An 11,606-nucleotide genomic window follows, 5' to 3' on the forward strand; every position below is an offset into this window, starting at 1 on the left:
CCCCCATACTCTCGTAAGGATAATTATAATCGAGATAGAGGCGCTAGGGAGGCGAATCGCCGAAGCGCCAGAATCGCTGCCAGACAATTAGCTGATTAAGCCTGTTTCCCTTGGGAAATCTTAAGGAGTCATGCATCTGGATATAGTATGGGTTTCACTTCTTGTTCCCCAGGGAAAGTGTTCCATGGCGGGAAAACAAGATCCTATATAGGTGTTTACCCGCAAGGAGATCCTTGCGGAGTCAATTCGTCAGCTTCAGGAGTGAGATCGTGTGTGGACTACGTTACTCCAGTTTCCTTGTCTCCAGGACCTTGCCACAGACCTTGTTCTAGTTCCAAGCCTGCCTTGTTCCCCGGACCTCGCCTCAGACCTTGTTCTTGCTTCTTGCTTCTTGTTGCCTCGTATCAAGCCTTGTTTTGCCAAGAATCTAGTTTGCTTCCAGCCTTGTTGCCAAGTTCTATGGACTAAAGGACCTTGTCATTTCCCCGCACTTTGCTTGGCAAAGTGTGTGTTTCGGTTATTGGATTATAACTTTGGACCTTAATATCCCATATTGGACATTGATTTCCTGGACTATATTTGACCTTTCCTGAAAGGTCTACTTCTGAACTTTATTCTTCACTTGTTTTTATTGACTTTATATATTTCCTTAATAAAGATATTAGATAGAATCTGGTCTCTGCGCATGGTTATTGGTGCTCTGCAGCCTGGGTCCTGACACCCGAGAGCACACCGGAGGGCTCTCAACCACTGTGTGCCTTCCTCAAGTCATCCTCCTCCCGGCATAAGGACAGGGCTGCTCACACGGTTGCTGAGAACACATTGGAGGGCTCTCAACTACTGTGTGCCTTCCTTGAGTCATCCTCCTCCCGGCATAAGGACAGGGCTGCTCGCACTATCCTTATGCCGTGAGGAGGGTGAGACACACGGTTGCTGAGAGCACACTGGAGGGCTCTCAACCACTGTGTGCCTTCCTCAAGTCATCCTCCTCCCGGCATAAGGACAGGGCCACTCACACGGTTGCTGAGAACACATTGGAGGGCTCTCAACTACTGTGTGCCTTCCTTGAGTCATCCTCCTCCTGGCATAAGGACAGGGCTGCTCGCACTATCCTTATGCCGTGAGGAGGGTGAGACACACGGTTGCTGAGAGCACACTGGAGGGCTCTCAACCACTGTGTGCCTTCCTCAAGTCATCCTCCTCCCGGCATAAGGACAGGGCCACTCACACGGTTGCTGAGAACACATTGGAGGGCTCTCAACTACTGTGTGCCTTCCTTGAGTCATCCTCCTCCTGGCATAAGGACAGGGCTGCTCGCACTATCCTTATGCCGTGAGGAGGGTGAGACACACGGTTGCTGAGAGCACACTGGAGGGCTCTCAACCACTGTGTGCCTTCCTCAAGTCATCCTCCTCCCGGCATAAGGACAGGGCCACTCACACGGTTGCTGAGAACACATTGGAGGGCTCTCAACTACTGTGTGCCTTCCTTGAGTCATCCTCCTCCTGGCATAAGGACAGGGCTGCTCGCACTATCCTTATGCCGTGAGGAGGGTGAGACACACGGTTGCTGAGAGCACACTGGAGGGCTCTCAACCACTGTGTGCCTTCCTCAAGTCATCCTCCTCCCGGCATAAGGACAGGGCCGCTCACGCTGTTCTTATGCCGGGAGGAGGGCGAGACATGCTGCGGCTGAGAGCGCTCCAGAGGGATCTTAGCTGCTCCGTGCCTCCCTCCCCCGTCCTTTCTATATAAGGATTGGCAGGCATCCTTATGCCAGGAGAGCATGGCCTGCCTTAGATGTGTTGCTCCAGGGAGACTGCACATCTGTAAGCCACCCTGAGTCCCTTTGGGAAATGGTGACTGGATATAAGAATAATGTTATTACTATTATTATTGTTATAATATATCATTATTATTATTATTATTATTATTATTATTATTATTATTATTATTATTATTATTATTATAGCATCTATGTCCTTTTAAATGTCTCCTTCCTTCCTTTCTTTACAGACCAGTCTTAGGAAAATATTTTCTAAATCTACTTGTTCGTATGTTAGTTTGAAGGAACCTCCTTTTAATGCAGTGAGAGACTAATGCTGATATTTCTGTGACAACGACCACTAATTACGGGTTTGAGGATGAGGACTGGGCCCATTTTGAGCATTGTTCTGTAAAGTGCTTTTGCTGTTTTATTCACAGTTATTTCAAACTTAAGTAAAAACACAGCTTCCCCGTCTGTGAAGGAGCCCTTCTTGCTTCACGGGCATAACAACCGAAACCCTTCTGGGATAAGGATCTGTTTTGCTCCATATATTTTCTGTACAACGTCTCTTGGAAATAGCCTGGGACAGGAAGACAAACAAACACAGCCTTACACTCCCTCCGCGCTGACCAATACGAGCAGCAGAAGGAGCTTTTGGAAACCAACAGAAACCAAAACTATGGCAGAGTCTGCCAACACATCTATCCCTGAGCCAAACACTCCTTGTATACAGGGCTGATTCATTTCCCAAGGATCTTTTTGGCCGATACCATCACAAAAGGTATACAGCTCTGCAATCTGCTCACTTCCTCGGCCCATTGCGTTTTGCAATGCGACTGATAAGATGGTGGGCCATTACTATGCGGGAAGCGCAGCCACGTTGCCAGTAAAAGCGCTGAACTAAACACAATGCCAGGAACGATGCGCAGCGCACAGGCTGCCCTCCCTGCGCAAGGCACTGATGCTCCGGAGAGGAGGCCTGTGGCCAAGGTCCCTCCCAGGGACGCTCTCCCCGGGGTTGAGATCCACCCAGCTCAGCAGGGAAGAAGTCCGCCGCCCATTGAGATGCATGCATGCACCCGGATCCTGCAGCATTCTGGGGAGCATCAGCAGAGCATTGCCCTGTTCCCAAGGCAACGGTTCCCATGGCAACCTATCTGCTGCACTTGAAGAAAGAGGATTCGGAAGGAAAGGGGATAAAAGAAGCGGCTCTGGCCTTCTCGGGGCAAATGGATGCTCGGAAGGAACGCTTGCAGAGCCCCGAGGAGGAAACGTCCCTGGGTTTGTGTCCATCGGGAGGAACAGAAGGCTGGCTCTGTACTCTACCCGCGCGTCCTGTTTGTTTATTTATACCTGGCCTTTCCCCCGAGGGAGGGCTTAGAGTGGCTTGCAGGTAAAAGTAAGGCAAGCCTTAAAGAACACGGAGATGAAAACAGAGATAGATAGATAGATACATAGATGGACGGACGGACGGACAGATAGACAGAAATACAGATATATGGATGGATGGATAGATACACACATATATAAACAGATGGATGGACTGATGGATGGACAGACAGACGGATATATGGATGAATGGATAGATACATACATAAATACATACATACATACATACATACATACATGGATGGATGGAAAGACAGACAGACAGATATATGGATGGATGGATGGATAGATAGATACATACATACATACATGGATGGATGGACAGACAGACAAATATATGGATGGATGGATACATGGATGGATGGATGGACAGACAGATAGATATATAGATAGACAGACAGACAGACACATACATGGATGGACAGACAGATGGACGGACAGACAGATAGCTACCGTGTTTCCCCGAAAATAAGACAGTGTCTTATATTATTTTTTACTCCCAAAGATGCGCTAGGTCTTACTTTCAGGGGATGTCTTATTTTTCCATGAAGAAGAATTTGTATTCATTGTTGAACAAAAACAAACAAACATTTATTCTATACTGTACAGTAGTTGTCATCACAAACCAACATAACTAAACCAGACAAACTGTGACTTCTGTCAAGAATTTCTTGTTACTACCATTATTTACATATACAACTGGTATGTAAGCCGCCCTAGTTCCCTCTGGGGAGATGGAGGCGGGGTATAAAAATAAAATTATTATTATTATTATTATTATTATTATTATTATTATTATTATTATTATTTACATTTACCGATCCTGCATGCTCTGGTGTTGTTCATTGGGCATGCTTCCAAACAAAAACTTTGCTAGATCTTACTTTCAGGGGAGGCCTTATATTTAGCAATTCAGCAAAACCTCTACTAGATCTTATTTTTTGGGGATGTCTTACTTTCAGGGAAACAGGGTATATGAATAGATGGATGGATGGATTGGTAGACATTTGACTTGACACTTTTTGACCATGTGCCAAATGATGACATCCGTCAAAGACTAGGAATGAAAGCGATCGGCAAGAAAATGCAGGAAAGGAAGCACGATGATGGTGGTCCGGCCACGTCATGAGAAGAGAACCGACACCAGGAGCCCAGGATGGCGGTCAAGACAGCCGCGGCCCCACCACCAAGTCAGCTCAAACGGGAGGAGAATCCCACTGAGCGGCTTCCCACGGGTCAATTCGGACCAGGCCGACGTGGCCTTGAGCCAGGGTGGGGCTGGCTGGACCCGGCCCCAAGCGAAGTGGTCCGTGTGGGTGACTTGTTCTCCAGCCTCTCCAGCCCAGGCTGCTGAGAAATAACGGCGGCGAGGGCGTGGGTTCGGGGCAGGGACGGCTTGGCCTTCCTCCAGCAGCCAGAGAGACGGAGAATGAATGCCGGCATTGTCAGCCTCTCCCGGCCTCCTAATTGCTGCTTAGCAGGCAACTGAATTACGGCTTTGAACCCAAAACAATTATCTTCAGATAGACAGAAAGAAGAAGCTCGCTTTCAGTTTTACACCAAACCAAAAACAACCAATTAAAGTGATTAGGCGCCGAGGCAGCCCGTTATTGAGAAGGCGAGGGGATCGGGGTCTTCCCTTGGCAGGAATCCCATTGGGAGCAGACACAAGCGCAGAAGAGGAATCGGGGAACAGAAAGAAAGAGAGAGAGAGAGAGATTCTACAGCTCACTCCAAGATGAAGACCACGTTTATCCTCAGGCAGCTATTCCGGGAACCACACCCTCCCCAGACAATGCGCGGCTATCACTCAAAACACGGGACTGCTCTCAATGAAGAACGGGAGGCCAATGGGACTCTGTGCAGAACGACACAACAGTTGACTTTCTCATCTCTACACAAACACAAAGAGCCCAAGCCTGTGGGCATTTTCCACGCAACAATCAAGATCTCCCAGGAAGCAAGATCTAGTCCAAAGGTCCACAAACTCAGGCCCATGGGCCAGATGTGGCCCTCCAAGTACTTTACACGGCCCTTGCCCTGAACTTTAGACGGAGGGTCACCCAACGTCTGAAACAACTTGAAGGCACACAACAACTACAACAACAACAATCCTAATTAACTTGACATTTTGAATAAATGTATTATCATCAACAAATCAGACAAAACAAATAATAATAATAATAATAATAATAATAATAATAATAATACAGTAGAGTCTCACTTATCCAACACTCGCTTATCCAACGTTCTGGATCATCCAACACATTTTTGTAGTCAATGTTTTCAATACATCATGATATTTTGGTGCTAAATTTGTAAATACAGTAATTACTACATAGCATTACTGTGTATTGAACTACTTTTTCTGTCAAATTTGTTGTATAACATGATGTCTTGGTGCTTCATTTGTAAAATCATAACCTAATTTGATTTTTCATAGGCTTTTCCTTATTCCCTCCTTATTATCCAACATATTCGCTTATCCAACATTCTGCCGGCCCGTTTATGTTGGATAAGTGAGACTCTACTGTAATAATAATTTCCTGACAACAGGAAAAACTCAGCCGCTCTCAGGACCTCAAGATTGAACTTCAAAGACTCTGGCAGAAACCAGTGCAGGTGGTCCCGGTGGTGATGGGCACACTGGGTGCCGTGCCAAAAGATCTCAGCCACCGGCATTTGGAAACAATAGACATTGAGAAAATCACGATCTGCCAACTGCAAAAGGCCACCCGACTGGGATCTGCAGCAACATCCGAAAATACATCACACAGTCCTAGACACTTGGGAAGTGTTCGACTTGTGATTTTGTGATACGAAATCCAGTATGTCTATCTTGTTTGCTGTGTCATAATAAAATAATAATAATTTTATTTTTGTACCCCGCCTCCATCTCCCTGGGGGGACTCGGGGCGGCTTGCAAATACAAAACGAAAGTACAATAATGTCAAGTACCGAACGACACGCAAATGAAAATTAAAAAGACATAAAATAAAATGACAACCATTAATAAAACACAAGTTAAAACACAGCAAAAAAAATCATAAAAATGAACTGGGAAAAAGTGCACTAAGTCAGACTTGTAAAGAAACAATATCTTTCAAACTATCATAGAGTCCAATATATTAATTTGTTGTGACTGTTTATTGTATTTTGTTGTATTTTCTATTGTATTTTATTGTATATTGTTGGGCCTGGTCCCCATGTGAGCCGCCCCAAGTCCCCTCAGGGAGATGGGGCAGGATACAAAAATAAAGTTATTATTATTGTTATATATTATTATTACTATATATTATTATAGTCCGTCCCCCCAACGGTCTGAGGGAGCGTGAGCCGGCCCTGGTCTTAAAAGTCCTCCAGACCCCACGGAGAGAGGCTGCCTGTGCTGTGATCGGGGCCGGGCCTGCCCCACGGTTGGGAAACGCCACGGCCAGTTAGCAATAATCCCTGTGATGGATTCTCCCGAGAGTTGCCTGCAGATGCTCCACTAACCCAGTTTCTGTAATTCTAATACAATGTCAGGGAACGAGGCCCGTCCCTCCAAACTGCCACCGTTTCCAAATCGGCTGCGTCATCAGTTTCGTACGAGCAGAGCCGGGAAGGAAGGAAGGACCAAAACGTTGCAGGAAGGCTCAGGTCTGTGGGGTGGAGGAGTGGGGCGGGCGAGAAAGCGGGAAGAATGCCCTGGAGACTGGGACTCAGTGGAGACACGGATTCGAATCCCAGGAAAGGAGACTCCACCTGAACATTAGGAAGAACTTCCTGACCGTAAGAGCAGTTCAGCAGTGGAACTCTCTGCCTCGGTGTCTGGTGGAAACTCCTTCCTTGGAAGCTTGGAAAGAGACAGGATGGCCATCTGTCAGGGGGGCTTAGATGGTGCTTTTCCTGCATGAGGGCAGAATAAGGTTGGACTAGATGGACCAGGTGGTCTCTTCCAGCTCCATCATTTCCAGGAGAGGTCCACGTTGCTTTGGAAGCTCAGGGAAGCCAAGCGCCGGGAACTGTCCAGGGTCCTGATTGGACCGAAGCTAAGCTTACAACCAGGACCGGTTGCAGCAGTTTCATTTTGCCTAAGTCTCACAAGAGAGGCCAGTCCACAATTCTCACCCCAGTTATTTTCTATTACACATGTTTTATTTTATATGTTTGCATTTTAAAAGACGTACACAAACATGGCTCACACAATGGGAGACAATGAGAGCTCTTTTCACATTTTGTGTACATTCGGGAAAAGACCGGCCACAAAGCAAACACACACACCTGTGTCGGGAACAAAACGAAAGGTTGCACAACCTGGTCCAGAATCACAGGGTTGTTGTGTTTTCTGGGCTGTATGGCCATGTTCCAGAAGAACATGGAACTTGTCCATACAGCCCGGAAAACACACAACAACCCAATAATAATAATAATAATAATAATAATAATAATAATAATAATAATGTGTTGTCGAAGGCTTTCATGGCTGGAATCACAGGGTTGTTGTGTGTTTTCCGGGCTCTATTATTGGAAAATAAACAACAACCCAATAATAATAATAATAATAATAATAATAATAATAATAATACAGTAGAGTCTCGCTTATCCAACGTAAACGGGCCGGCAGAACGTTGGATAAGCGAATATGTTGGATAATAAGGAGAGATTAAGGAAAAGCCTATGAAACATCAAATTAGGTTATGATTTTACAAATTAAGCACCAAAACATCATGTTATACAACAAATTTGATAGAAAAAGTAGTTCAATACGCAGTAATGCTATGTAGTAATTACTGTATTTACGAATTTAGCACCAAAATATCACGATGTATTGAAAACATTGACTACAAAAATGCGTTGGATAATCCAGAACATTGGATAAGCGAGTGTTGGATAAGTGAGACGCTACTGTAATACCAACTTTATTCTTCTATCCCACCCCATCTCCACAAAGGGATTCGGGGTGGCTCATATGGGGACCAAGCCCAGTAATACACAATAATACACAGTCACATAAATACATTTAAAACATAAAAACATTAAACATATAATACATTAAAACATACTCAAATAATAGCTACAATTTAAACTGATTGGGAAAGAGGGAGTTGTTCCTTTACATTGGCGACAATGGAGTATATTTTCTAAAGTTTCTTACAACTCCGCGTTGTGTGTGTGTGTTTGTAGATGTGTGTCTTGGAGTGACTCGTGTTTGCCCCACTTCCAGCCCAAATCCGGCTTCCTTCTGTATTCAAACTCTATGGGTTTCATTGATTTCATACAAATTCCAGTCGAGTCCAGTGTTGCCCACAGGCATCGAGATACTGGTGACGATTAGCGTGAGCCTAGCATTGACTTCAGAAATGATGATCCTACCGGACCTCTACGTATCCCGGTTCACGCTCAACTGAACGAGGCGGAATGTGCTCCATTCATTCTGCTCAGCAGGAGGAGGGTCTGCCATTTCCAGACCTTTGCCTCGGGGCACCATTTGTGCCAGCCTTTTAAGTTCACAGATTGACCATGAAGAAGAGTAATGTCTCGTGTCAGATGGCTGCTTGGTAAATTTAACTCAATAGGATACCACTTTGCAACCTTTGGCTGGTACCAGCACTTTGCCAGATTGGGGCAAATTCCCTTAGTTGCTTTTCTGTCATTCGCTGAGAGAAGAAGATGCGAGCCAACTTTTCCATATAAGACACTCTTGCTTTCTTAAAAATCGCCAGGATCCTGTCTCAACCTCATTATATTTTTGTTTCTGCTTAAATCGTGTTAAAGTTCAACATTTGGGTGTATTGCTTTAAGTATTTCTCAGAGGACGAGGGGGACGGTGGGTTTCCCACTGAGGAGACTGTGCGTGATAAGAGTGAATGGCAAGACTTAGATCAGAGAAGGGCCGGCCGTTGCAGTTCACACAGAGGATGTTTGGGATTCCAATGTTCCTTCCTTAGCAACTGGTGGGAATTGACCTTCAGCAGAAGATGGGGAGTTTTCCCTTGATATCAGATTAGGCCTCTGCACAGAGGGAGAAACATTCCGTGAGAAGTCCTTGAGATCCAGGTGTCAAAGGCACGACTTCATGGCTCCTTGGTCAGGCCTGAGTTTAAATTGATATTTACTGGGTGCCTTCCCAGTAAATAGATTCAAGTTCCTGTTTCAGCTCTCATGCTCATGATTCAAGTCTCCTGTGTTTGCCTAGGTTCCTGAAAGAGTTTTGACGTGGAAAAGCTCTTGTCTTTATGCTTATGGATTCCATGTCCCTTGCTATTTTGGACCACTGAATTTGGTATATATGGACTACTGCTATTTCATAACACCTTTTTGGTATGAAAGGTTACAGGCCAGGTATGCCTGCTTGGCTATTTCCCCCTACCTCTCCAGTTTCAATGGAAACCCACAGGATTACTTTTAATTCTCGGCAACCATTTAAGGAGACGGGGCCTCAGAAGCTGCTTATGGAGAGAAATGAGAGGAACGCTCAACTCACCGGCTGGCAGTGAGTCATGGCAAAAACATGTCGCTGCCGAGAGGAAGCAGCCCCATCCATTATTGAGCAGCCCACCTGGATCCATGCGCGATGTGCACCCAGAGCCAAGGGGACCCCCGCCTTTGAGGGACAAACAGGAGTCCCAAGGCGGCTCCACACGCAAAAGGGAGTAGGATACACACTGGAAACTGACTCGGTTTAGAATACTCTGAGTAAACATGTCCTGGACTGGGAGGACTATCCAGACGTGAGTGATGGGAGGAAGGGGAGGAAAGCCTATAAAAGGAGCCATTCAGTGTTAATCACAGCTTATTCCACAAAGAGGGGGAGGGAAAGGAAACCATCCCCACCGGACTCTTGTTTGGGTTATTATTGGCGTTGCCGGATCTCAGGGCTTGGCCCGGACATTGCAGTTCTCGTAGGCAAAAACGAGGATACACATTCTCCAGCTTGTGGGGTTCAGTTTGGACAAAAGCAAAAAGCAGGCTGATAGGAATGGTGGGAGTTGGAGTCCAAAACACCCGGAGGGAGGGCCGGAGTTGGCCCAGGCCTGGAATCTATGATATGGAATGCTATGGGATATCTACAGGGACAGGAGGCCCAGCAAGGAGCGTTGAGGTTCCTGGATGTAGAGAAAGCACTTGATAACATTCATTGGAGTCCTATAGACAGGCTGTGACGAATGGTGGGAGTGGGAGCCCAAAATACCTGGAGAGAGGGCCGGAGTTGGCCCAGGCCTGGCGTAAACCCTTTACCCTGACATATGTTCAATAATAGACAATGATTGGCACCTGGAAGGGCTGTCAATGCGAAAGGAAGGGAAGGGAAGGGTGCGGTGAGAATCTCAAAGGGGAAGCAAAGGCCCTTTCGGGAGTCAGTGGCCGATCACAGCCCCTGAGGACCCCGTGAAGCCCCCAGGCATCATCATCATCACCATCATGATCAGCGTCATCATCACCACCACCACCACCATCATCATCATCCCCTCTTCTCCTCACCCAGGGAAGGAAGGCACGCCCACCTCCTCCCAATTCCAGGCCAAGGTGGGGGGGGGGCGCAGGGAAGGCCCTCCTCTGCTGGGGGGAGGGGGCTCTTCTGGACCCTGAGGGGAGGGGGAGGGAGGGAAGGAGGAGGGAAGGGAAGAACGGGTGGAGGAAGGAAGGATGGAAATAAAGACGGGAAGGAGGAGGGAAGGAAGGAGGGAGAAAAGGAAGGAAGACGGGAGGAAGGAAAGGAGAAGGAGGGGGGAGGGAGGGAGGGGATGAGTGCGGGGGGGGAGGGGGAGGGATGGCCTGGGCGGGGGGGGGTCTTTTCCCGGGCGGGCGGGTGACTCACCCTGGCGGCGTGTCCGTGGCCCCCGAGCAGGAGGAGCGCGAGGGGCGCGAGGAGCAGGATCCGGAGCCGGGCGGGCGGAGCGGGCCTTTCCCGTCCCGGGAGCGGCAGGAGCCGAGGCATCTTGGTCCGGAGGGCGGGAGGGAGGGAGGGAGGGAGGGAGGGGCCCCCTTGCCTGCCTGCCTGCCTGCCTGCCTTCCTTTGTTCGGCGCCCACCCGGGAAGGGGAGGGGAGACGCCGGGCCAGGCCGAGTCCCGCCCCCGGCAGCCCTCCCTCCCGCCCTCCCTCCCGCCCGGGATCACGGGGTGGACGGAGGGAGAGAGAGAGACGGGCGGGCGGAGGAGGAGGCAGGCGGGCAGGCGGGCGGGCAGGCGGGCAGGGCAGGCTGAGAATCCCGGCGCCGCCGCCGACCCTTCTCTCGCTTCAGGAGGGAAAAGGAGGGGGAGGGAAGGAGGGGCCGCAGCGCCCCCTGGTGGCGCCCCGCCGGGATGCAGGAGGGCGGGGCCTCAGGGCTGGGCCCCCTCCCCACCCAAAAGCAGGCCCGCCCACCCCTTCCCACGCCTCCCCACTCACCCACCCACCTCCCCGTTGGATCCCCCCGGCTCACTCTGGTGCCCGATCCACACTGCACTCGAGGAGGGGTGTGTGGGAA

At 48.4% G+C, this 11,606-nt stretch overlaps 1 protein-coding gene across 1 annotated transcript in view; it reads right to left on the reverse strand.

Annotated features, from left to right (window-relative positions):
* The window catches only part of sdc3 (syndecan 3), a 29,526-nt gene extending 18,158 nt beyond the window's left edge, over positions 1-11,368 (reverse strand). The window contains exon 1 of the mRNA XM_008121494.3: positions 10,958-11,368. Coding sequence (XP_008119701.2) covers positions 10,958-11,077 — 120 coding nt within the window. The 5' untranslated portion in view covers positions 11,078-11,368. The remainder of the gene's footprint in view (positions 1-10,957) is intronic.
* Between the last annotated feature and the right edge of the window lie 238 nt (positions 11,369-11,606).

This window comes from Anolis carolinensis, unplaced genomic scaffold (assembly GCF_035594765.1).
Source record: "Anolis carolinensis isolate JA03-04 unplaced genomic scaffold, rAnoCar3.1.pri scaffold_10, whole genome shotgun sequence".
NCBI classification, from domain to species: Eukaryota; Metazoa; Chordata; class Lepidosauria; order Squamata; family Dactyloidae; genus Anolis; species Anolis carolinensis.